Source organism: Mus musculus, chromosome 5 (assembly GCF_000001635.26).
Source record: "Mus musculus strain C57BL/6J chromosome 5, GRCm38.p6 C57BL/6J".
Lineage (NCBI taxonomy): Eukaryota > Metazoa > Chordata > Mammalia > Rodentia > Muridae > Mus > Mus musculus.
In genome coordinates, this window is record NC_000071.6 from 72,647,796 (window position 1) to 72,674,031 (window position 26,236).

The following is a 26,236-nucleotide window of genomic DNA, read 5'->3' on the forward strand; positions in this document are numbered from 1 at the left end:
GACTCCACCGATCCGCCGGAACGAAAGCGGGTCCCGGGACACTGGTGTGTGAGAAACTATTGCTAGCACAGAGGAAGCCCGGTCCCCAGGCCATGGGGGTACAGCTGAGGCTGCCACCCGGAGAGCCCTGCCATGAAGGTGAGTGTCAGTCCCAGCGGTGGGACAGTTGGGTCACTTGGGTAGCTGGGAGCCCAGATGCGAGGTCTCAAAACTAGACTCAGAAAAATGTGCGGATTCTTAACGCGCCGTCTTCTAATCATTTAGTATTCCAGTCGTCCAGTCGGCTGTCCCACCAACGGGACAGTAAATACTTAGCTGAGCCCACTGCACTCCAGACTCTGTGGGGAAGCCCAAGTCGGAGCAGGACAGAAGTGACGCCCACTTAGTCCCCCGGCTGGCTCAATGTTGATTACGTCCTACTGAGTGTGTGGCAGGGAAATTCAGGATGCTTGCTGAGGGCAGATTCCAGGGTTTGATCCAGGAGGAGGTTTCCTGGCTCAGCCTCAACTCCGGAGTACATGGCAGAGGGCGTGCCGGGGATCCCGTGGGCTTCCCACAGTGCTCCCTGAACACACTGTGCCTGAGTCCCACGGAGAGATCGCTCAGGTATGACTTACTGGGCAATCCTTTGAGTAGGGTGACTACTCCAACAGGGAACTGGGAGTGCCCTTTTGTTAGTTCTTCCTCAGGGCTAGACTGGGATTTCCAGCCCACACCTTGCCTGGTAAAACCCCTGGGCCCCACCCCTTGACCTTTGCCAGATGTTCCTCACTTCCACTGGCTTCTTGCAGTCTCTACACAGAAGGTCAGAGAAAACTGAATGGAAGTAAGGGGAAAGGTGGGGCAACCTTGGGAAATGTGCATTGCAAACGAAATTATCGGTTTTTTTTTTAATCCCCACTGGTGTCAGGTCATTTCTAACCTACTTGCTAACGACTCAAAGAAGCTGTCTGGTAAGACCTGTGCCTTACAGTGAGTGCTTCCCAGCCTAATGCTACGACCATGTAACTACAGCTCCTCGTGTTGTAGAGATTCGTGTCCTTGCTTCTTGGCCTTTCCAGCTTATAACTTAACGAGGGAATAGAAAGAAAAGGGGGGAGAGACAGAAGAAGAGAGAGGACTCATCAAATCCCAGCTAGTAAGAAAGGGGAAAGGTGTGTAAAAGAAAATGTGCAACAATTCACAAACTATCCCCACATTGAGACCGGTATCCCTAAGGCAGCTGCATCTAGGGTTGTTTCCTAGACAGTCATGCGCTTAGTGGCAGTTGGTCCCTTTTCTAAATAATTCTGGAGCTGCCAAGTCAGATCGTCACTAATGCACCCTGCCCTTGTTTGTTCAAGGATCTGAGAGCAGATTGCACCCACTCATTTGACCTCTGGATATTTTTCCTGCTTTGCTCATGCATTTAGTAACTACAAGAAGTATTGGAGCTCTGTGTCACCCGATGATTAACCGTGCAGGAAGGTACTGGGAAAGATGGGAGAGGCCAATCTGTAATTTCAGTAGTAGGAGACTAGGTTTTAGGCCTAGTGTATCCACTTGGCTCTCTTTCTTCCTCTCTAAAGTAGGAAGAAATCTTGTTGACAGAGTAGGTAGCACTGGGTTACCTCAGGAAATCTACAGGGCAGAACCCTGGCGGGTCTTAAATGGAGTCTGGTTTTCCTTGATTTGTTTGAGGTGATGAACAAGAATCCTGTGAGCCGAGCACTGGCCTAGGTCCTAAAGGACTGTCATCAGTCTGGCCTTCAATGCTAGCACTCCCAATCTGTTTACTACCCTGATGACAGGACATTCCGAGAAGCAAATGACTTGAGAGTGTAGAGCTGTGACAAAGTCTAACAGTCAATGTACTGAAGCTGGAGGTGGTCTGCAGATTGGGTGGCCCAGATCCTCTAGAGAAAGTTTTTAATCTACCCGAGATCAAAATGATGAGCTAATCATGGAGTCTGAGGATAAAGTCGTTTCATAAGATGCCCCCCAAAAGTTACAGTAGTACTTTGATTTTGACTTTTAAAACCATGACTGAATACTTCAAAAGATCTTATAATCCCAAATTATCACAAAATAAAAAGACAAACTTAAATACTCAAAGTTTTTTTTTTCTAATTTGGTTTCAGTACTATTTGCAAGTGTTCTAACAGAACTCAAATCAACTTCAACAGCCAAAACCGCTTTTATTAGCAGAGGAAACACGGCCCTGGGGAAACCGAATGCCAGACTTAACAGCCATCCCCTGGAACACACATTTTGTGTCAGGGACCGTGGAAGTGATGTTATGATGGGCTCAAGGGCAGATATCCTGGGCTGCCAAAAGGACATTCATAAATTCTCACGTCTAAGGAGCTCTTAGCTGACTTGGGGTTCAAAAAGCAAGCTTCAGGCAGAGGAGAATCAAGGGTTTTCAAAGTTTTCTTTCATGGAGTGAAGCCACTTGTCCAGACCATAGCTTGACAACAGAGGGAAAATGCCTGTGATATTTAAAGCTGACCTTTCCTGTCTTCCTGACCTGAATGTCTTTGGTTTTAAGAAAAGAAATCAGGAGCTAGAGAGATGGCTCAGTGGTCAAGTGCACTGACTGCCCTTTCAGAGGGCATGAGCTTGATTACGGCAGCCACGAGACAGTTCGCACTCATCTATAACTCTAGTTCCAGGGTATCAGACACCATTTTCTGACCTCTGAGGATACCAGGCATGTATGTGGTGCACAGACATACACACAAGCAAAACACCTATATACATAAGACAAAAATAACTTCAGAAAAGTTTAAGATGAGGCAATTGAGGAATAGTGACTCAGAATTGGCTGTATCCTTTTCTGTTTCTATACTGATATGTATGTGTGTGTCTGTGTGTCTGTGTGTGTGTGTGTGTGTGTATCTTGAAAATTCAAAACATTCCTATAGAACATATCCGTTCACATTCCTGCATAACTAAATTCTGTAGTTTTGGTATCCATTTTTACAGATACAGAAAGTGAACCAGAGAACTTAAAATGGCTTCATAGTTAGTGTTCAATGAAACATGGCATTCCTTGGGCCTGTATTTCACCTGTAGGTGCATACAGTACTTTGGATGGTGCATCTTTTCTGAATTCACATTGCAGCCTTTATTCCAGTGTGGCTGGAGTGAGGAATGGGGCCTCGGAGAAATACCTTATAAGATCAGGGGCCATCGTGCAAGAAACTACATCCCGAGCATCCTTCATGCAAAATGCTTAGGATCAGAAGTATTTTTAGATAAAACTGAGTTTCCTGATGTGGACTTGTTCAGTAATGTCCTATCAGTGCACCAAAGCATCTATCTTGTAGCATTTGGAATTTTTTGATGGTGGATGCTGTAGTGGTTATTCCTGATTGTCAATTTGACTATATCTGGAGTGAACTACAATCCAGAATTAGAAGGCTCACCTGTGATCCAGATCTTGAGGCTAGAAGACACAAGTTTCTGACCTAGATCTTGCCCTGGAGATCTTGAGGTGTAGTGGCCATGAAATGCTTTGGCCCAGGCAAAGTAGTATACGCCTTTAATCCCAGGAGACAGAGGCAAGGCTTGGAGATCTCTGATTTCAAGGTTAGTCTGGGACAAAGCAAATCCCAGATCCAGGTGTGGTGGTACACTCCTTTAATCTGGGTCACACCTTCTACTGGAGACCTACTTAAGGACATTGAAAGAAGGAAGATTATCTCTCTTTGCCTGCTTGCCTTGTGAGACTCAGCAACTGCTAGATCATTGGACTTCCATTCACAGTTGCTGCTGACCATTGTTGGGGAGTTGGACTACAGACTGTAAATCAACAACCAATTCCCTTACTATATAAAGACTACCCATAGGTTCTGTGACTCTAGAGAACCCTGACTAATACAGATGTCCAACCTGAAGTCGCTGTGTATGAAAGAGGCCTGAAAGCTCACCCTAAGAAGACACGGGGAAGGGGAGGCTGTCACCAGGAGCCCAACCCTGAGGCCATGCTGATTTCAGACTCCCAGTTTCCAGAGCTGCTGGAATTCACTGCTGCTTACATCATCAAAGACACGGGACTGGCACAACACCCCGAGTCTACCCCATGGCCTCTGAGACATGACAAGTTTCTTAGCATTGGACACATCACTCTTCCAAAAAATACATGTGATAGGCATTTCTCAAAGTCTGTGAAATGGTGATAGTTTTTGCTACTAAGACACTTTGGTTTTCTTTGTAAACTATAACTGTTTATCAAATGCTCTGAAAGATTTCCACCATGTCTTCAGACTAAAACACAATGTTTCTAAGTCCTAAAAGATTTCTTGCGTGCCAAAATTAAGCACTACTTAAAAAACATCCCTCTAACTCCCCAAAACAGAATAAGATTCTCCACTAAAAGCTGATCAGGAAACACTGGTGTGTACTAGCAGTAGGTTGTTGAGCCTGGTATTTAGTAGGAACTATAAATGATTTTAAAAACTTAAAGTATGCATGCAAGGTTACTGGAATGTTTCTTAAGTTCCTTTCCTGCATTTTCATTTAAAATTGTTTGTTTAGTTATTTATTCACTTTTAGGGTGTTTTGTTTTGTTTTGTTTTGAGACAAGGTCTCACTACATAGTTTTAGCTGGCTTGGAATTCACTGAGGATCAGGCTAACCTTGAACTTAGAGACTTACCAGCCTCTGCTCCCAGCACTGGATTCAGAGTGAGTGCCACCTTACCTGGCTTCCCTTTTACTTTTCTCCAAGAGGAAAATTTGAGTAACCTTTCTTACAGATGGTAAAGTGTGAAAACAGAGACTAGTTATGGAAACACCAGGGCCAGCAGTCCTTTGACACTCCCTGCTCCTCCCACATCCTCCCAGCTCCTCCCTGCTCCCTCAGGCCCTTTAAAGAAAGAAGACTTTAAAGATAGGCCCTAAGGCTACAGAGGTGGCACACACCTTTAATTCCAGCAGGTAGGAGGCAGAGGCAGGCAGATCTCTGAGTTTGAGACTAGCCTGGTTCACAGAGTTTCAAGACAGTTACGGCTACACAGAGAAACCCTGTAACCAACCAACCAAGAACAACAAAAGATGGCAGAGGGGTTTAAACCAGCAACATCTTCAAGGTGTGAAGATCTGAAGCATTTTTTGTGGTTGTTGCACAGGCTATGGTGGTGGGAGTTTTCCATTGCAGTTCACTTGGCTTGGAAGTTCTGGGGATCAAACTAAGGCCTCCCCATGCCAGGCAGTCGCTGTGCCTCTGAGCTACACCATTGGCCCTCAATTCTGTTTGGTTAACTGAAATAATGAGCATCTCTGCATGAGAGCTTACACGTACATCTATCTGCCTGCTGTGATGTCCAAAGGTCTCATTTTGTTCCAAATCTGTTCTAATTTATGTCTAACACTTATTCGGCTCCAAATCGGCGTACACGATGTGTCCTTCTTCTCTGTTTATTCTAGCTTGCTGTGCTTTCGTTTAAACCATCTGCTCTGTTTGCCTGTCCTGTTGACCTGTGCCTCACCAGTTCCCAGAGGAGCTGACTCTCCTGTGAGCAAATAAATAGCTTAGCTAACACCTTGGGTGGTATGGGTTTCAACAGCTGTTTTGTTTGAGCAAACCCATAGCCATATGGATGTGCATACGCTATAAAAACATAAGCTGCAAGAAGAATTGTGATTGGTAGGGTACACTAAATAGGGTCATTGGCTGCAAGGGAATTGAAGGTTTCTTCTGACTGGGACTGCAGAGAGCAGCTGTGTGAGGAAGTATGGTGGACGTGTATGTACTGTGCTCTGCCACTGAGCTACAACCTCCACCCAGGAGGAGGCTTTTCAGTGCCAAGAAGCAGCTCACTATGTGTGTCAACACTGTAAAGGGCTAAATAATAGCCACTGTAAAAGCGGTAAGGTGAGGAGGAACGAGTTTAACACAACTACGGAGGAGAGAGCGGGACCCAGAACAGAGGAAGCGGGACCACAGGTCTGGAGCCTGTGTATGGGGTGGGTGGACTCACCTTTTTCTGAAAGTAAAGGAAAGCCATTGTAGAGCTTTGGGAAGGAGGAAGACAGGATAGGACCTTGGTCTTTCTTTTTTTTTTACCAGCCCATCTCACCCGATCTTGTCCCAACTGAGCCGTGACTACATCTTGTTCCGTCTCCTTCCTGCCCTCCACCCCACTGATGACGTACCACTCACGCGTACGTCTGCCTTGAATTTTGTCTTTTATATGTAACAGAGATTTCTTCCTAATCCTGCTTTCGAATTATGTATATGTACTGTACATGTATAAGTACATGTACATGTATGCAGGCTTTGCTGCTTCTCTTGGCATTTAAACGCATTACGTGGTTCACGTCTCTAGCCCTTCCCCATTAGAATACAGAGAGTTATTTATGTTCACCGCTGAGCCCTCGGTGTCTAAGACATTCACGGCAGCCAGAAGACAGTAACTGTGTGGATGAATGAATGAATAAATGAATGAACGTGTAGCTTGTGCTGCTTGAGGGATGAATGAGACAAGAGGAGTGCAGCGAAAGGTAGGTCAGAGGTGAGCAAGTTTCTGAGCGCGTTGGGTTTTAACATTTAGGGTTGGCAGGAATTGAGCCTTTATTTAATTGGCATGGAAAACTACAACGGAGTCAATGAGACCAAACCAGGAAGGTGTGACCTGGTCGACAGCAGCTCACAGCTGCAGAATGAATTGTGATGGCCAGAAAGATTTTCTATGTCAATGAAATAGGTAGCTGTACTCTCTTATTCCTGTCTATGTGTCTTGAGGTCAGCTGAGGGTGGACTGGACTGGGTTCCTGCTTCAGGCTGTATATATACCTATGTGGTGGTTTGTATTTGCTTGGCCCAGAGAGTGGCACTATTAGGGGGTGTGGACTTGTTGGAAGAAGTGTGTCACTGTGGGGATGGGCTTTCAGACCCTCCTCCAACCCCCCTTGGGAACCAGTCTTTTCCTGGTTTGCCTTCATAACAAGATGTCAAACTCTTAAGTTCCTTCTTCAGCACCATGCCTGCCAATGCACTGCCATGCTTTCTGCCTTGATGATAACAGACTGAACCTCTGAACCTGTAAGCCAGCCGCAATTAAATGCTGTCATCTTTATTATAAGAGTTGCCCTGGTCATGGTGTCTCTTCACAGCAATGGAAACCCTAACTAAGACAGCCTAGGACTTGTTCCTACCTGTGTACCCAGGTCTTCTCTGTGTTTTCTTCGTGAGTGGGCCTCAGGTTGAAGGGCCAGCAGCAGCTTGAGAGTTACAGATGTGCAAGAGAGCAAACTCAGGCTAGAGGCGTTGCTCATCTGGCAGAGTACTTACTAAGTACACACACAGCCAAGTAAGTACACAGAATACAGTATCATGGTACATGCCTGTATTCTCTGCTTTTGGAAGGTGGGCTATAGAGAGATCAGAAGTTCAAGGTCACGCTTGATCACATGGCAAGTTTAAAGCCAACCTGGAATGTATGGGACCTCTGAGGGAAGAAGAGGTAGAAAAGCCAACCATATAAGCATGTTGAAGCTTGAATTCAGATCACCTCATCAGACTTCTTGATACTGGTGAGCGAGCCAATGCAGTAAGAAAATTAGTTTATAAAGGAAAAGGATACATTGTGGCTCATAATTTTGGAGGTTCCAGCACAGAGCCTGTTACCCATTGCTTTGGGGTTACAGTGAGGCAGCACATCACAGTAGGACTAATCTGCCCACCTCCACATGGAAGAGGGAGGAAAATGACAGAGTTCTATAATCCTTCCGCCCACCCCCAGGCAGGCACACCTCCATTGACCCAAAGGCCCTCCTACCCCAACTAGACCCCACCTCTTGACAATGCCACTGGAAGTACCTCCTGGAAGTACCATCTAGGGATCAGGCCTTTCATGGACATTTAACATCCAAACTACACGGAGAGAAGAACTATGTGCCAACCACGGGAAGGAAGGCTAAGACTCATCAAGCACAGAAGACGGTCAGACAATGGTGTTGTCTTCAACCTGGGAAGGCATTGCTGCGCTTCCCTAACTAAGATGAAGCTCTGCTCAATCACAGACTTCCCAGCGATCAGATGATCTGCCATAAACTGTGCAATTAAACGACACTCTGTAGGTGTACGTAGCTTTGAGAGATGAATGTTTCGCCTTTCTGTGAGCATTAAGACTCTAATGGCTTATGTTATGTTTATCATTTTCTGAAATAAAAAGACTGACTTGGGTTGCTTAGCTACACCAATTTCCAATTACCCAACTTTGGCACTACAGCCAGGAAATCACTTTTCTAAGGAGTGAAGTGTTAAAGGGAATCCAGGGTCAGCATCATTTGTAAGGAGTAATATTTCTTAAAACGAATGATTATTTTTTTTTTTACAAATGACACATATCTGCTATTTTTTTACTTCATATTTAAAGAACAATAGCAACAAAGAAGTTAAGCAAGCTCTCTGCTGACAGAAATACACCCTTGTATTCACTTTCAAAGTGACTGTCTAGTACAATCTTTAAATGACTGTTACAGACTTTCAGTGTGGAGTAAAGTCTAGCTTCAAGTCCTTTAATACTTTGCTTCTTGAAATCATGAGACACTGTGACTAGAGATTGCTTTGCATCCTCTAAAACCCTCTAGGGTCTCTGCCCACACAGTCTGCCCTGCCCTTCTCTTCCCTGTGCCCTGGGTCCCTCCAAACCCTCATTCCTCCTCCTCCAGCCACAGCCTCTGTGGGCTTTCCTCCCTAATACACTCCCAGAGCATAAAACGATTTAAGTTCTAAGGTCAATAACCAAGCAAGGTTTTTATTATTCTTCCTGCCATAAAACTCCTAGGCTTCATGTCGGTCTTGAGAGAACTTGGGAAATGCAAACAAGATGACTTGTGTTCCCTTAGCACCGCTGTCCCCACATCCCTGACGTGTAGGAAATGTTTTTTGCTTCGTCAGCTGCTTAGAAGGCATATTGTTTGTCTGGAATGAGGTCCACCCACCCTGATTTCAGAGATGAAGCTCTGGAAGGGTTATGTTAAGCTCGTAGTGAGGGACAATCGTGCATTCAGTGGAAAGTTCAGTTCAAAGCTTTCTTGGGAATGAATGCAATCGAGATCGTAACTAGCAAAACTGCTCAGGCTGGCTTTCCATCTGATTGTTGTTGTTGCTTTGGTTAGCGGTTTTGTTTTCTGTTGTCTCTTCCTGTAAGTCAGTCTGACCTCAAAATTGGGAACTTCCTTCCCAAGTGACTGAATTACATGCCTGGCTCATTTCTTGGGTTTAGATGAGATGCCCACAGGGAAAGGTAAGAATACTGTGACTACCTCACTACTATGAACATTCATGGTTGTTCTTTTAAGATGACATTGTAGAGCATGTCTCAATTTTATTTTATTTTACTTTTTAGAAACCCCTTAGGTAATGTAATTCACTTGGCATATTTAAAAGTTTTGACTCAGAATCGGTTCTATATCTCTCAAGTAAAGCCAATTCCTCTTTAAGTGACACAGATATATGAAATAAGAAATGTTTGAGATCAGTTTCTCAGCCTTTTCAAGACAAGGTGATGTCCTAACTGCATGTTATAAATGATGATCGCTTCAGAACGATGTGAAGATCCCCTTATGGGATTCTCCTTGCTAAGTGTTTCAGACACTGTCAGTGATGTGTTAGTATACCTTCTTGGAATCGGAGATGTTAAATCAGAGTGCTGTTGCTTGTTTTAGTTTTGATTTTACGGTTTTGTTTTGTTTTGTTTTGTTTTTTTCTTTTCCTTTTTGATTAGTTTTGAGAATTTCCTATGTGAGTACTATACTGGCAGTAACCTCTCCTCCTTCCAACTTCCCCTCTATCCCACACCATTCCTTCTTAACGTCATGGCCTATTCAAATATTATTTTAGTTATTATACGTATAAATGTATGAATACAGCCTGCTGGGCTCCCTTAGTGTTGCTCTTCTGGCTGATCACTTGGGACTGGCTCTCCCTCCAAGAGACTCTTCACCACGGTGGATTTTGGTTTTTTCATTGAATTCCATGATCTACCTTTGTCTGTTTTTGTTCTGGATAAGTGATGTTGGGACACTTTGACTTTTAAGAAAGGAAATAAGATGAGAAAGTAGAGATTGAGTCCCAATGCCACCTTGTTGGTTAGCTGTTCAGGTGGTGGGCTATCGGAAGTTTCTCGGGGTGTGTAACATGTCTCTCATTCATGTTTTAGAGTTTCGCCTAAAAATTCCAATGCACAGAAAGGGTCTGTCCTAGTGCTTTTGCATTCTTGCTAAAATCTTATTCTTGTTAAAGCCTACTGATGTTTAATTCATTTTTCTACAATAATTCTGCTCATTTAGGAGCAAGTCAATTAGTTAAACTGAGAAACGATTTTCTTTGGGCTAAGCGGTATGCAAAATTAAAGTTTAATGAATTTTCTGGAATGCACAGTTCATACCCCATGACTGGGCCAGCTAAATCTCCTATAAAGGGGTAATTTATAGGCCAGTGGCATTGCTGTGGCCTTCTCCACCCGCCTGTCACAAGCTCTGCTTTCTGAGAGACAGGCAGACTGATCATGAGGAGTGGGGTGGGTGGGGGTGGGGATGCTATGGTGACGGCAGACCTAAGCGAGCGCTCCCATTTCCAGCAGGCCCCTTCCTTACTGAAACCAAGACCCACAGGCTGCCAGGTTGCTGGGCTTATCAGAGGACCTGAACTTTCGTGTGAAACCTCTCCTCTTTGAACAATGACAACTAAATAATCTTTAAATCATTTTTTAAATGTGGGACAGCTTCGTTGAAAGTGTCTGTTGGCCCGTGGACCATCTCTTAGGCGGGGGTTTCCTGTTTAGAGTAGAAATGTGTTTCCATCCACTCAAGTCTCTCTTTGGCAGAGAGGAGTACGCGTTTGCACAGCTCCCGTGCATTCTCACCATCCCCTTCATCTTTCTTTTTTACCAGGGTATGTACTGTCGCTGGTCTGCTCCAACTCTTCCCGGGCTTCGTGCGAGATCACAAATGTGTCAGAGTCGCTGCCTTATCCTGTCGTCTACACGAACCTGAATTCCTCTAAAACCAACTTCAGCATTTCAGCAAGTGTAGAAAACAAATACAATCTGTATGTGGGCTTGGTATTGGCCATAAGCTCCAGCGTTTTCATTGGCTCTAGTTTCATACTCAAAAAGAAGGGTCTCTTGCAACTGGCCGACAAGGGCATCACCAGAGCAGGTGAGGGACACATCCAACAGCGTCTTCGCTAGGGCTCTTGAAATAGAGCATGCTCCCTCCTACCCTAAAAGCTCTTCCCTTGCCACAGAAATCTCTTCCCCCTGCCCTTCATCCAGCTGACTCATCCCACTGAATCCTGCCGTGGTCCACCACTCTAGAATGGTCTCCTTCACCACTGTCCTTCAGTGTCTATCGTTGGACCAGTTTCCTGTGCTGTGTGTATTGTTTAGTCAGCACATTTACTTGTTTATTGACAGTAGACTTATAAACCATGCGCTCACAGTGTTTGGCACCCACCAAATATTTGGTGAGTCAATGAGTGGATAATGATAGCATCCCGCTTTGTATAATGGCATTTCAGACACTGAGTAGCCTGTCTCACTGTTATTACCTACACATTCATATTCATTTTCATGAAGTGTCATAGCATAAGAAACTCAAGTATTTTCCTAGGTCAATATGGGAAAAGAAATGGCTACAAATGTAAATAAGTTTCTGAAGGAACAATGGGTAGGGAGATTTGCTCTATCAGAAAATATATGGTCTTAGTGAAAACAATTCGGTACTGGAATTTAAATAAAAAGGGATTATTGAAGACATACAAGTGGAAAGAGATTACATATAGCAGCTAATATATAACTTTTAAAAGTAGTATTTCAGACCAGTGAAGGAAAATGAATTATTAAATTAAAAGTGTTGAGGAAAAATAAAATTGGGGAAAGGTAGAGAGATAACCAGTGAGAATTCTACTTTTTACCGCTTTGCAAAACATATGTCAGATTCCTTGAACTTGAAATAAAGTCTTCTTAAGCATAAATCTGTTCTGGGTAAAGGAAGAAGGTATTCTATGTAATTTAAGAGATTCTGTGAATGGATGGATAGGTCACACACAGACATCCTCTTTGGAAATAACTTACTTGAAACTAAACAATTAGATGATCTTGGTGGTAGAGAGAGCTATGAAGTACAGGATACAGTGGTATAGAATTCCTAATATATAAAGAGCAATTGCAGGCAATAAGAAAAACACCCTAGCATAATGGCAAAGCACGCAAAAGAGAACAGAAGTGAGAGGTGCAGACATCCGGTGTGACGACTGCTGTTATAAGGAGAAACTACTAAGGAAGGGAAATAAACTACCTTGCAAGATCATCTTTATTGCTTATGTGTCCTGCTTAGTTTAGTTATGCAAAACTGTCCAGGTCAGAGTCAGGTTAGGGACTGAGAAATTCCATTGTCTATAGCCAGCATATTAGCAGTGATTCAGGTCACCGGTCGCTCACGGCGAAATGACTGCAGGCAGTTTCAGAAAAGCTTGTTCTTTTCAGTCTGTCAAAGTGAAAGATAAGCTAATAAAGATAAGATAATCCACCTGTCTGATTCTTGCTGTACTTTCATTGGCTCTCCCAGAGTCTCAAAGGCTTCCATGTTAGTTATCTTCTTCCCTCTAGGACCAGCCTCAGCTGCAAGCTATGGTTTAGGCTCTAACTTCAAACTATGGCTGAAACAAGCTTAGAGTTTACAGTGCCCTGTGCCTGTACTGCCAACTGACATGGTTGGAGAACCTGAAGATTAAGTAAAATTTCATACAAGTCAAAGGAACTTTTCCATAGCTGTCATAGAAATGAAAGGTAGCAGAAAGCTTGAAAAGACCTTGGGAAAGAACAGAGAGTAGTCTCACTTAGAGAAGACAGGTGACCAAAAGCCTTGTCTTTCCCCTCATGCTTTAACACCTTTCCTGGGAGTCTGGGCTTCTACCCTCATCTCCTGGGGTGAAAGCCTGATTCTCGTTTTTGGTATTTCCCAGGGCAAGGTGGACATTCTTACCTCAAGGAATGGTTGTGGTGGGCAGGACTGCTGTCAAGTAAGTATGAAGCACATGGCTTTTCATGCTCAGTAGCTCTTCCCTCCTGTGGAGAATGGCCCTACATCTGCAAAGGATTGTGGTGACCTATTGCATCCATCTATCTACAAAGAGTTATTTCACTCTCTTGACAGAGCCCGCTCTGTGCTTTCCCAGAATGCAAGTGAAGGCGTTAGTGTTTCAAATATTATATTTTATATCACAAACCTCTCCTGTTTCCCCAGAGAATTGAGAAATGTCTTCCCTCCTGGATCTTCTGAGTTCTCTTTTTCCTCATCTATTTATTTATGTTTTGTGTTGCATGAGTGTTTTGCCTGTGTGGCTGTCTGTGTACCCTGTGCATGTAGTGCATGCGGAGGCCAGGAGAGGACATCCGATGGAGAACTGGAGTTACAGATTGTGTGAGCTGCCCTGTGGGTGCTGGAACTGAACCCCATCCTCTAGAGGAACAGCCAGTGCTCTAAACCACTGAGCCATCTCTCCAGCCCCTCTTCTGAGTTCTTACTTGACATTTTTGGCTATCCTGACTGCACATTCTCTTGGAAATGGGTGTGTCTTCCTTATCAGGACCAAGCATGGATAAATAAAAAAAACAATTCTTTGGCTATTGATACTGGGGTAAAGTGGGGGGGGGGGGAACAAGTTTAACAGGACTCTAGGATAGAAGCAGACCTTGCAGACTGGAAGCACTTTTCAAACGCTACTATGATGTCCTCCTAAGAGGCAGGCTGTCTGCTTTGCCACTCTCCCTGACTTCCCCACCTCTCTTATCTCCCGCAAACTTGATTCAATGCCAAGTAAAAGTCTCCCAAGGGCAGGACATCATCAGGTAGCTTCACATGGCTTATAGCTCAGCGCTCTGTACCCAGAACCCTAAAGCCTCCCTATTTTCCAAAACCAAGTCACTGATTTCAACGTTGGAAAAAAAAAAATCCTATTATAAGACAAAACCTGGGGGCTAGAGAGATGGCTGGACAGTTAAGATCACTTGCTGCTCTTGCAGGCTGTTGGGAGTCCCAGCACATGCCAGCTCACAACCATCTATAACTCCAGTCCCAGGGGGTCAAAAACCTTCCTCTGAGTACCACAGGCACCACGTGCGCAGACATGCATGTGAGCACACCCATCGTAAAATAAAGAATTCATTTTTTTTTAATTTTTAAAAAGAAGCATCTCGAGTACCTTTTCCCTAATAAATGTTGGGAGCTAAAAGGGTTGATATTTAAATTTGCAGAGCCCTTTCTATTTTTTAAGGTGTTTTCATATCCATTTGCTGAATAAAAGTTGACTGGCCTACCCTGGGAAGGTTCTAGTAAAAATGATCTGAGTGATTTTCTTACTCTGTGTTCATGTCTTACTTGCATCTCCTCAGCCTTCCCTCATGTTTCCAAAGGAAAATACAGGGGCTGGAATGATGGCTCTATAGTTAAGACCACTTGATGCTCTTGCAGAGGACCCAAGTTCACGTCTCAGCACCCACACGGAGGCTCACAACTATCTTCAATTCCAGTTCCAGGGGACCTGACCATCTCTTCTAACTTCCATGGGCTTCAGACACCCACAAAATGCCCAGATATACATACATGCCAACACTTGCATACATGGAGTAAAAACAAATCTTAAAATGAAAATCTAAGGAGAAAATTGTATGGCTATATTTACAATGCCATGTATACCAAGAGAAAAAAGCTTGTGATCATATGGATAAGAACTTACACTGGGGTGCTATCTGGCTATTAGCATATGAAGTTAAAATTTGTGTAGAACAACATCTATAAAAATAGAAACCATCTCAATATAATGTCACCAAAGGAAACTAAATAGTCTAGAAAGGGTACCACAGCTTGCTTGCTTGCTTGCTTGCTTTATTTATTTATTTATTTATGAGAGTAGTCTCCTAATTTGTCTGTAAATTTAGATCTGTCTTTATGGTGCTCTAATGCTGGGTATTCAAAGAAAAGGAATATACTCTCCACTATGTGTTTGCACGTTGCAGTTGGACAGCGTGGAATACTACAATCTCTGGAGATGTATCCCATTGCAGTCTCTGAGAATAAGCTGGCTTCCACACAAAAGCTAGCTCTTGAGGGGAGTCTCCTGCACTCTGAAAGTTATTTGCAATACAGTACTTGGTGCAGATCTCAAGTTTCTCAGCTAGGATTACATGTAGGCATCCGTCCTTAGGACTTTCAAACAGCTCCTCGGCTCTTCTTGAGCTCCTGAGACACCACCAATTGCCTGTAGGTCATCTCCAATTCAGAAATTCCAGCCTTGGGCCTGTGGTGGGGATTGCTAGCTATCTGCCACCCAGACACCAGATCCCCTACAAACCCTCTCATTTTATAAGATGCTGGTGTTGTTGCTGTGGTTAGATTGCAAGTGGGGTCATTTCCAATCTATTCCAAAGCTACCTCTACTAGATGCCATTTGACTGACCAAATACGTTTCCAACATCTAAGTTGCTCAAGTCTCAATCGAAACTTGTATAAAGCACACATTTGTCCATCAGCGTTGATACATTGTTACCACCAGGCAATTTTAGTAGATCAGCATCCCGAGACAGCAATCCTTTCTCACTGGCGGTGAGACTATAAGACAATGCTTTCCAATGGGTCTCAGCAGCGGCTTCTAGGTAGAAGTCTGCTGATGGCATGAGCCATTTGCTTATTTCTTTGGATGAAACTGTGATCCCATGTGCTCATATCTCTGCTTGCTTTCCAGTGGGAGCCGGAGAGGCTGCGAACTTCGCCGCTTATGCCTTTGCGCCTGCCACCTTGGTCACCCCACTGGGGGCTCTGAGCGTTCTCATAAGGTAGGAGAACAACAGAGAGCTTGACTTCTAAGGCAAGTTCACCATCGTCAGCAGCCGTAAACCATAAGAAGCACTCTGCTAAGAAATCACAGAACAGAGAGCAACAATGCAATCTGAGCGCCCCAAGCCCAGACAGCCCCAAATAATGTCTGGAACTCCTGAAATCTTAGAGGCAAGCCGTTTATAACATAGACATAAAAGGCAGTTTCTTAGGCTAGGAAACCACTTATATGCAGAAGGCCTTGAGTTTGACACCCCCTCCCCATCAAAGATAAAATCTAATCTTGTCTCTTAAAAAAATTACAAAAATAACTTAAGAAAGCTACAAAAATAACAATAGAAATAGGAACTACATTGCTCAAGTCTCAATTGAAACTTGTATAAAGCACACATTTGTCCATCAGCATTGATACATTGTTACCACCGGGCAATTACAGTAGATCAGCATCCCGTGATAGCAATCCTTTCACACTGGCTGCAAGACAGTAAGTCAATGCTTGTTAATACAAAAAACCAAAACAAACAAACAAAAAGAACAGCAAACAAACAAAAAACCCAACCTAATAAGAGCACTTGGCTCACTGTTCACAAGTACTCGCAAGATAATAACAATTTATGTTTGTGACGATTCAGAGACGCCTAGCCAGACAGTGTGTACTCCAGTGCGTGTGTGTGTGTGTGTGTGTGTGTGTGTATGTGTGTGTGTTTAAACCTCTCCGCTGAGTACATTGTGAATCTTCTCTGAGTCTTTCTTGTTGCCATAGTGATTAATGGCAACAGTTATCAAAAGACTTTCAAAGGCATAGTGTTTAAGCTACATTTCAACTCTTGCTAAAATTCCACCATTGCCTGCTAGATACCTCTGTTGGGTACCCTGTAGTAGGATTCCCTGTTTTGTAGTATGTGGATGTCCTAGTTTGATTTTTGTTGCTGTAATAAACAGTGTACTAGCTGGCTTTGTGTGTCAACTTGACACAAACTGGAGTTATCACCAAGAAAGGAGCCTCCCTTGAGGAAATGCCTCCATGACATTCAGCTGTAAGGCATTTTCTCAATTAATAAACAAGGAGGGAGGGCCCACCCACTGTGGGTGGTGCCATCCCTGGGCTGGGAGTCTTGGGTTCTACAAGAAAACAAGCTGAGCACACCAGGGGAATCAAGCCAGTAAGAGGCCTACATGGCCTCTGCATCAGCTCCTGCTTCCTGACCTGCTTGAGTTCCAGTCCTAACTTCCTTTGGTGATGAACAGCAGTATGGAAGTGTAAGCCGAATAAAACCTTTCCTCCCCAACTTGAAGCTCTAGGCAAGAACTGAAGCAGAAACTATGGAGAGACAGACACTGCTAACTGGCTTGCTCCCCACAGTTTGCTCAGCTTGTTTTCTTAAACAATCCAGGAGCACCTCCCTGGCCTGGGTTGCAACACTCCTAGTGGACTGACCTCTTCCACATCAGTCATTAACCAAGGGCATGCCCACAGGTTAGTCTGAAGGAGGCAACTCCTCAATCGAGGGTCCATCTCCCCAACTGACTCTAGTTTGTGTCACGTGAACAAAAACCCAACCAGCACTGAATTGTGTCTGTATTGTGTGTGGTTCCAGTGAATGTGTTTGATGAACTATGAGCTCTTTGTGTGACCTGGCCACCATTTCGTTGCCTTAGTCTTTTTAGAGTCTATAAAGTATATGTATCTAGTAGAAAGGTTCTGCCTAGGTCTCCCTACTTCTCCTTTCTGTCTTTATAGAATAGAGAGAACCAAAAGAGTTTATGTGTATAAAGCAGTCAAAATAACTTGTCTTGAGTTTTCACTGGGGCTGCAATCCCACAAGTGACCACTAGAGGACAGCTCCGAAAAAGCACCTGCTGAAAGTCTTGGAGTCAAATGGCATGGTAAATTGAGACTTGCAAAGGAGGCTGGTGGGCCGGAACCACAGCCAGCCTCTTGATGTTGCTGCAGCATGTCATACCCTGGTATCCACGGAGATACCAACCTTGAATATTTTGAAAGCAAGTCGTGAAGCACAAAGCGTTGGGAGCTTTAGATAGGCAGAAATATGGAGGTGGGGTTTTACTCTTCGACAACCTGCATGGTTGAACAGGTCTGTGTTAGTTATATATCAACTCTGCTATCTATGTACATATCATGTGTGTGTGTGTGTGTGTGTGTGTGTGTGTGTGTGTAATGAAGGCCAAAGGACAGCCTCAGGTGTCACTCCCCAGACACAGGACACCTTTTTATGTTGATACAAGATCTCTCACTGACCTGGAGCTTGACATATAAGGTAGCTTAGCTGGACAGCGAGCCTCTGCAACTCTTTTATCTCCACCTCCCCAGCACTGTGGTTTTAAAACTATGCACAATCAAGCTGGCTTGCTTCCCCCCCTCCCCCAAGGGTCCTAGTCCTGAGACTCAGGTATTGATCCATTTGTAGCAGGCACTTTTCTGAACGGTCCATCTCCCCAGCCTAGGGCTTGTATCTTTGAAACATTCATAATTGGCTGTATTTTAAATGGACAGATTGAATATCCCTAATTCAGAACTCACAAAGCCAAAATGCTCCCAAATTTGAACCATGTTTGAGCCTGCATAGGATCCCATAAGTGAAAATTTCTTGCATGACCTCATGTGACAGACTTCCATCAAAACATGAGCCTGTCAAACATACTGTGTAAGATTGTCCTCGGGTAAGTTTTTCAAGTTTACTTGAGGCATTGATAAATCTTCAGTTTAAGCTCAGGTTCCTGCCCTAAAAGATCTCATATATGCAAATAACCCACATCCCAAAAGACCTCCAATCAAAGCATTTCAGAGAAAGGTTGCCTAGGGGCGACACTGAGCTATAAAATATCTTTCACTCCAGTTACTTTGCGGGAGATAAGGTGATTGGAAGCTAATTAAGCTCTAAGAGGTAATGGGGGAATGTCTGCAGCATAGCATGTCTATACTATCTCCTCCTGAGGCATAAAAGTGGTAAAATATAATTATAAAACCATCACTGCTGAACGATTCAGGGTGTCTCAGCATCACATGACATATTCTAGTCTGCTCCGTGGGGTACAGAGTGACATACACTGCAGTGTGGCCTCTAAGCTGCTGCGGGAATTAAAAGGTGATTGAACAGCCAGTGATTTTGTTTCTTTCTCTCTCAACAGTGCAATATTGTCTTCCTATTTTTTAAATGAGCGCTTGAATATTCACGGGAAAATAGGCTGCATTTTAAGCGTATTGGGGTCAACTGTGATGGTTATCCACGCCCCACAAGAGGGAGAAGTCACATCTTTGCATGAAATGGAAATGAAATTGAGAGATCCAGGTCAGTGATTCAGCCTTAAAAAAAGAAAAAAAAAAAAAAGGAAGAAAGAAAAAACACTGAAGTCGTGATGTATATATATGCTTGCTTTTGGTTTGGTTTGGTTTGGTTGGTTTGGTTTATTAAAATAAGACCTCACTATATAGCCCAGGATGGCCCTGAACTTACAATCCTCATTGCCAGTCTCTGAGTGCTGACATTTCCAGCATGCAAGTCACCAGAGGAAATCTGTGGTGACACTGAGGGTATCTTACAAGCTTGCTGTGGGCTGTAAACTGCAATGGGATTTGTTCCTGATAAAGGTCTGGAAGAAGTAACAATCTGTTTTTGTGTTTGTGTGTCCTTGCTACACAGTAACAAGAAGAGATGAGGCATGTGGGTACAAAAGATTTATAATGAACCCAAATCCCTTCCCCTTCTTCCTTAAGCAACCATGTAAAAGGCTACACGTGCCAGGCCTAGCAGGGATATTGTCCAGATTCAAAGAGTGTTTGTGGAGTGTTCTATGAAATCACTAAGGAGCAGAATGATGCTTATTTAGTCTCGGTTGTTCTAAAATCTTGTGTTTTTCAATTGGTGACAAACGGTACCCCGGTAAAGTGAGGTCCTGTTAGCCTCTCCTAAATCTCTTTCTTTTTCCTCCTAATCCAACAGGGTTCGTTTCCTTTGCTGTGATCATCTCTGTGATCTCACTGGTGCTGATTTTGATTGTGGCCCCCAAGAAAGGACAGACTAATATATTAGTCTATATCGCAATCTGCTCTTTGATTGGAGCGTTTTCCGTCTCTTCTGTCAAAGGCTTGGGAATTGCCATTAAGGAACTGCTGGAACGGAAGCCTGTTTACAAGGATCCCCTGTTCTTCATCCTGTTGACCATGCTTGCACTTTCCGTGACCACCCAGATTAACTATCTCAACAAGGCCCTGGACACTTTCAACACATCCCTGGTGACTCCCATTTATTACGTGTTCTTCACATCCATGGTGGTAACTTGTTCTGCCATCCTGTTCCAGGAGTGGTATGGCATGAAAGCTGGAGATATCATCGGTACCCTGAGCGGGTTCTTCACCATCATCAATGGCATCTTCCTCCTACATGCTTTTAAAAACACCAACATCACCTGGAGTGAACTCATGTCTACTGCTAAGAAAGAAGCCCTTTCTCCAAATGGCAATCAGAACAGTTATGTTTTACTAGAGAACGCAGACTTCTCAGCCTCTGGGTATGATGACGACATCACCCTGTTTAGCAGGACCAATGACCAAAGTAGCCATAAACTTTGAACTTCAACCAAGACATCCAAAGCAATATTTATTCTTGGAAGGTCTATTTGCACGTTAGCATGTATAACACTGTATAAATCCTCTGAATGGGAGGCCAAGCAAAAAAAAAAAAAAAAAAAAAAAAAAAAAACTTTGCTCTGCAAAGCCTCCAAATTGGAAAATCAAGTTTAATCTTCTTCTAGAAGATTCGTGTCTTTCTTTTATGTTTTCAAAACCACCGAAACAGTCCCTGAGCTCAACAGAAGCCAAAGACATACATTTGTCTCAGAATAATTCTTCTGCTCAATGGATTTGGCACTGCCAGGTGGCGCTTCATCCCCGCCTGGTCTTGGACTCGGCGACTCACAGATCTGTTAACTGTCTTCTGACCGAGCAGAGTCTCAGACGCCATCGTCTGATGGGTCATAATCTCAAGCTATTAAATCTAAGAGATGGGAGCACTGGTGTATTGACCTCTGGTCTGCAATGCCTTCTTTCTAAACTACACAGCAGATAGGCAAAATGTTAAAGATCATACTGGACTAAAATGTTTATGGCACATTTTTTTTTCTTTTTCCCAAACACACACATGATTATGTCAGAGAAACTATTAACATGGACCTGGATAATGTAAGCAAAACATGTTTTCTGGAAATCCCAAGTGAATTTAGCTTTTTACAACAGTCATTTTGTTCCTTTTTCCTATTGTTTTTTTGGTTTTGGCATGTTTTGCTTTGTTTTGTTTTTTGGTGTTTTGGCGGTGGGATGTTTTCGATCGGCTTGTTTTCTTGCTTGCTTATCTTTCAGACACATTCTTGCTATGTGACCCAGGCTGGCCTCAAGTTCAGCACCCCTTGGCTTCCATCTCCTGAGTGTTTGGGTTCAAGGTGTGTACCATCACGCCAGCTTCTTTTTGAAAAACTACTGTTCCACCATAGATTTCTTCTTGTTGACATCAAGGTTTTGTAAAAACAATCAGTACACAATGTGATGTTCCACTTTTCTCAAAGGTCTTATCCCTAAAAGGTGGGTCATCCAAAACTGAGAACAACCAACAGATTCCTTTTACAGCTTTAATGTTCTTTTTAAATTTGCCCATTTTCACCTTAATAAGGAAATTATAAACAGTTTCTAACTTTTCAGAATGGACACAGCCTACTGTTTTCAGTAACAGGTGCCTTTTTTTTTCCATTGATAATTATGTAGGGAGAGAGAAATTCCTTTAAAAAAGAAAAAAGTCCGAAGACATGCTACAGGAAGAATCTTTTGCTCATTTAAATTTTGCATTTGATTTCTCTGACTCATTCTAGACTCATGCTCTTAGACCTTTCAGCAAGAGGCACTGTTGAATGCAGTTAACTGTGCTGTGTGTTTGGGAGGGAGGATAATCCATGGGCATCCCATGACTTAATACCTCAAGGCATATACATGTTTACTTCCTGCCCTGACCCACTTTGGGTAACAGATATAGAAACTGTGAACACGTTTGTAGAAAATTATCTTCTGAAATGGTAGGATGTTTGAAACCTGTACAAATTCTTTTACTGGCTTTCCTTGTTGCTTTGATAATCTCACCTGGTTCCCCCGGGGTATCTTCTTGGTAAGGATATCAGTCATTTCTCTAGACATCTTTCCTCAGGTTGTGGCCGTTCCCCGTTCTAGTGATCTTGATTTTTTTTTAGACATTTATGAAATGTCCTTTGTTACTTTACGCCTTAGCTGTCAAGTTTTGCCCTTGGTACGTTGTGCACAGGTCAAAGACTCCTGGAACACAAGAATTGATGTTTCCTGGTTTGGAAAATGAACTGGTGTTGACATATACGCCCAGGAGAAAGACTGAGAGATTTCATCACTTGTCATATATAGAGAAACAAAAAAAATTGACAAATATTTTCAAATCTCTGGAAAGATTGCTGGTGAGCATATATGTTTAAAAATTAAAATGCTACTATAAATCTAATACCACAGCTGAATCTTTCTCGAGTGGGAAGATGCTGCTGGAGGAAGAGTAAACTACTGCATCCCTCTGGGACGTTTCGAACTGCTCGTCTCTTACTCGTGTGCATTGGAATTCGTATCCTTGTCATCGTATAGACGTGAGTTATTTGGTGGATATCAGCGAATATGTAAAGAAAATGGCTTTGCCTTTTGAATTATAACTTCACCACTAGGTCAATGGTTAATGATTTTTTGTCCAGAGTAAAAGATATTCATAAAATTCAAACATTGGATTAAATTAACACATTTCTTTTTTAAAAAGGAAGAAAATACTAAGCTACATAAATGGAAAGCTTAAATTATGCCCAGTAAATAATAGGCACTTCACTAAAGTTGGTTCTCATTGAACCAGACTTCTAATCCTCGCTCTTCTTACAAGGGAGAGAGAGAGAGAGAGAGAACCACTGAGCACAAGTTTCTTCATCGTTCCTCAGTTTCAGTCACATTATTAATTTTAGACAATCCAAGTGAAGGCAAATTCATCATTGTCCACTCTCCATCACAATGCAGAACCATTCCAACAAAAATATTTTCCCTAGAGAGGGGGGATGTAGCTCACTGCTCCCTCTGCATGCACACAGGCACTGGGTTTGATCCTCAACACAAGGGGCCGAATAATAAAACCAGTAGAACCAAAACATAATGTCATCTTTACCTTCAAAAGCTTTGGAGGTGGCAGGGGTCGGGTGGGAAGGACCATATGAATGTTTTGAATGTTCTCAAATATTTTTGATAAACTGTATTGGTGAGAGTTTATATTTTTCAAATGTTTATAAGTACTATTCATTTTGGATAGTTTATACATCTGTAATGTTTCTGTATATTTCCAATAAAATAATATTGTTTTCTTGTGCCTTTTGGTACTGAGGTTACAGGCATTGAGAATTGTTTCTATTCTGTTTTGAGGGTTAAAAGAAAATTCGGAAGTTTAGGGGGAGACACTGCTCAGGGACTCACGCTGCCTTTTCTTTAGAATTGAAATCCGTTTTGGGAAGGGTCCCCTCTAAACCATCTGCTGTGGAGCAGACTTGGCACCTGAACAAAAGAAAATATCTTATCCTTCAACAATGAGACTAAACAGAATGGAAAGTTCAAAGCAGTTAGTATAATGAAATCTCCTTCGGCTCAATAGCGTAAAAGAAAAAAAGGGACAGCTGTCTATCAATATCTATGAGAGCTCCAGGTGCACCCCCTCCCCCTTGTAGCAGCTCAAGTCCCTTATATAAGGTGGCACAGTCCTAACCTACACACTCTATCTGGATACCTTTACATCCCCAGTCTCATACCCCTTCTTTCTTTTATTTTATAAATAAAAGGGTATAATGTGCTGTGCCTTAAACCCGCACAGTCAGAAGGAGGCTCCTGGCATGCAAGCTTCCCAACACACCAAATCCCCAGTCCATGGAAGGCAGATGGCTGAGAGCCACCCGGGTGGTGGTGTCTTATGTACGGGAATGTGTCTTATGTGTCTTATGTTGGTGTGTCTGTCTACACTGAAGTTACACAGACTTCAGTATTCCAGAGCAGGCTCTGTGTGTGTGTGTGTGTGTGTGTGTGTGTGTACAAAACAGGAACACCTTGTCCACAGCTTAAAGGAAGCCATTAAGAGGCAGACAACAAGGCTGAGGGAACAGCTTTGTTGGTGTGTGCTGTTTGAATCTCCATCCTCGTGGCACTGCTGCAATCCCAGCACTGAGTTAGCAGAGATAAGAATCATGTGGATGGCTAGCCAGCCAATCTAGCCAAATCAAGCCCCAGGTTCATCCCTGTCTCAAAAATAAGGTAGAGTATGAAAGAGGAAGAAACCAGCCATCAACCTCGAGACATAAACACAGCACACTTGCATACCACACACACACATGAACCACATATATATGCATGCACCACACGCAAAACCCACACACACATATATGTACCACAAACATACAAACCACACACACTGCACACATACACACATGAACCACATATACATACACGCACCACACACACAAATCACAATACTATACTCATGCATACCACACACATACATGCACCATACACACAAACCACACATACTGCACAATGCACCAAACACATACACATGCACTAAACACACATGAGCCACACACACACCACACATACACGTACATGCACCACAGACACAAACCACATATACTACACATATGCACACCACACACACACATATGATACATACATATGAGCACTGCACACACACAAACCACATACACTCCACACATGCACACCACACACATACATACATCACACACCACATAGCGGAAAACGTGGGTTATGAAGAGTCTCAAAGTTTATTTTCATAAATGAACTACATACTTTCCCAGTTGAAAACCACTTAGATTTTTGAGAGCGCTCACAGCTACAACCACCTTCTCTTTTGGTGACAAAGCCATGGCATACCTTCCTCCTTCAGTGAGAAACTTGGGTCTCTATCTAAACATGGTTAGTGACAGAGAAAACTTTGACCCAGCATCATCTTAGTCTTTCCGGGTAGTCGGTCTGGAGCAGTGGAGGAGTGAGGCCATTCCCAGAATGCCCAGAACTCTGTGAGCAAAATCCTTCCCAGAAGCTATCTCGTCACCTGCCCCAGACGCTGAGTTCGCTCCAGCCTCGGGTGAGTGTTCTGGACTGTGGAGACCAGATCTAAAGCCAGCTTTATCCTAAGGACCTGCAGCAGGCCTCAGGAGATCTTAGTTTCACGTCTGTTGCTGTGATAAAATATCCTGTTACAGGATATCTGTTTCTAGTTAGGGTGTGGCTCAGCCCTTCACACACCTTTAATCCTTCTGGCTGGAATATGGACACGCCCTCAGTACACACCTTTAATCCCAAACAGTGAAGGTAAAGTTAGTTTTCAATACGGAAACACCCATATTTGAAAGTGATGTCTAATTGAGTGGCAGAAAAAAAATGGCAAATCAGAGAAAGATTTGGCAGAATAGGATATGTGCAACTCTCAGGAGGAAAGGAAAGGGAAGTCTCTTAAATGAGAGACTGAAGAAAAGAGAAGAGAGAGAGAGTCCAGTACAGGACACAGTAGAGTCCATGGAGAGCAGTACAGTAGAGTGGAGAGGGAGAGTGGAGCAGCCCAGAGAGGAGGCAGTTCTACTGGGAGAGTTTTACAGAGACAGATTGAAAAAAAGAACAAGCTAGATACAGGTAAAGACAGAACAAGCCAGAGAATGAGAAGGAGCCAGAAGATTAGAAAAGATTGCTAGAGATAGTTTGAGGCCAGACAGAGCAATGCAGAGGCCTAGAGAAAAGCCAGCTTGAATCAGTCAGCTTGGAAAAGAGTTTGCACCAGAGCATCTGTAGAGCTCAGAAAGAACTAGAAAAAGTGAACTTCTTCAACAGTACATCTCAGAGACTGAAAAAGACTGAAGACATTCTAGGTAAGACTGTACGGAGGCTAGAAGCTTCTAGGACTAGGCCTCAGTTAGCAGACTGAGGCAGTAAACCTCCTAGACAACAATTACAGCAGAGAATAAGAGTTAATTTTACAATACCCTGGCAAAAAAAACAAAAAACAAAAAACATGAGGAGAAGGAGTTTATTTTAGCTCATAGCTTCATATTTTACATAGTTCTGCATATCAGGGAAGCCAAGGTTGCAGGAACTTAGAATCTCTAGTCACATCATATCCATGATCAAGAGCCCACAGGAATGACTGCTCACAGTGGTCAGTCCTCGGCTACTTTTCTTCACTCTGATACAGTCCAGGGCCCCAAACTAGGAAATGGTGTAACCTGCTTCTAGGCTGCTTCCCACATTAATTAAGGCAATCAGACAAACCCTCAAAGACAAGCCTTGTGCAACCTGATGT

At 43.2% G+C, this 26,236-nt stretch overlaps 1 protein-coding gene across 1 annotated transcript; it reads left to right on the forward strand.

The window, feature by feature from the left end:
* Positions 1 to 23,283, forward strand: Nipal1 (NIPA-like domain containing 1). Its single transcript, NM_001081205.1, has 6 exons — positions 1 to 138; positions 10,887 to 11,153; positions 12,961 to 13,017; positions 15,739 to 15,829; positions 18,981 to 19,141; positions 19,793 to 23,283. The coding sequence occupies exons 1-6, from the start codon at positions 93 to 95 to the stop codon at positions 20,419 to 20,421; spliced, it is 1,251 nt and encodes a 416-aa protein (NP_001074674.1). The 5' UTR covers positions 1 to 92; the 3' UTR covers positions 20,422 to 23,283.
* The last annotated feature ends 2,953 nt before the right edge of the window (positions 23,284 to 26,236 follow it).

Coding starts and splice junctions, on each gene's coding strand:
- Nipal1 (NM_001081205.1), top strand. CDS start 93: ATGGGGGTACAGCTGAGGCTGCCACCCGGAGAGCCCTGCCATGAAG. Junction 15,830..18,980: donor GCTCTGAGCGTTCTCATAAG/GTAGGAGAACAA, acceptor CTCTCTCAACAG/TGCAATATTGTCTTCCTATT. Junction 19,142..19,792: donor AATGAAATTGAGAGATCCAG/GTCAGTGATTCA, acceptor CTAATCCAACAG/GGTTCGTTTCCTTTGCTGTG.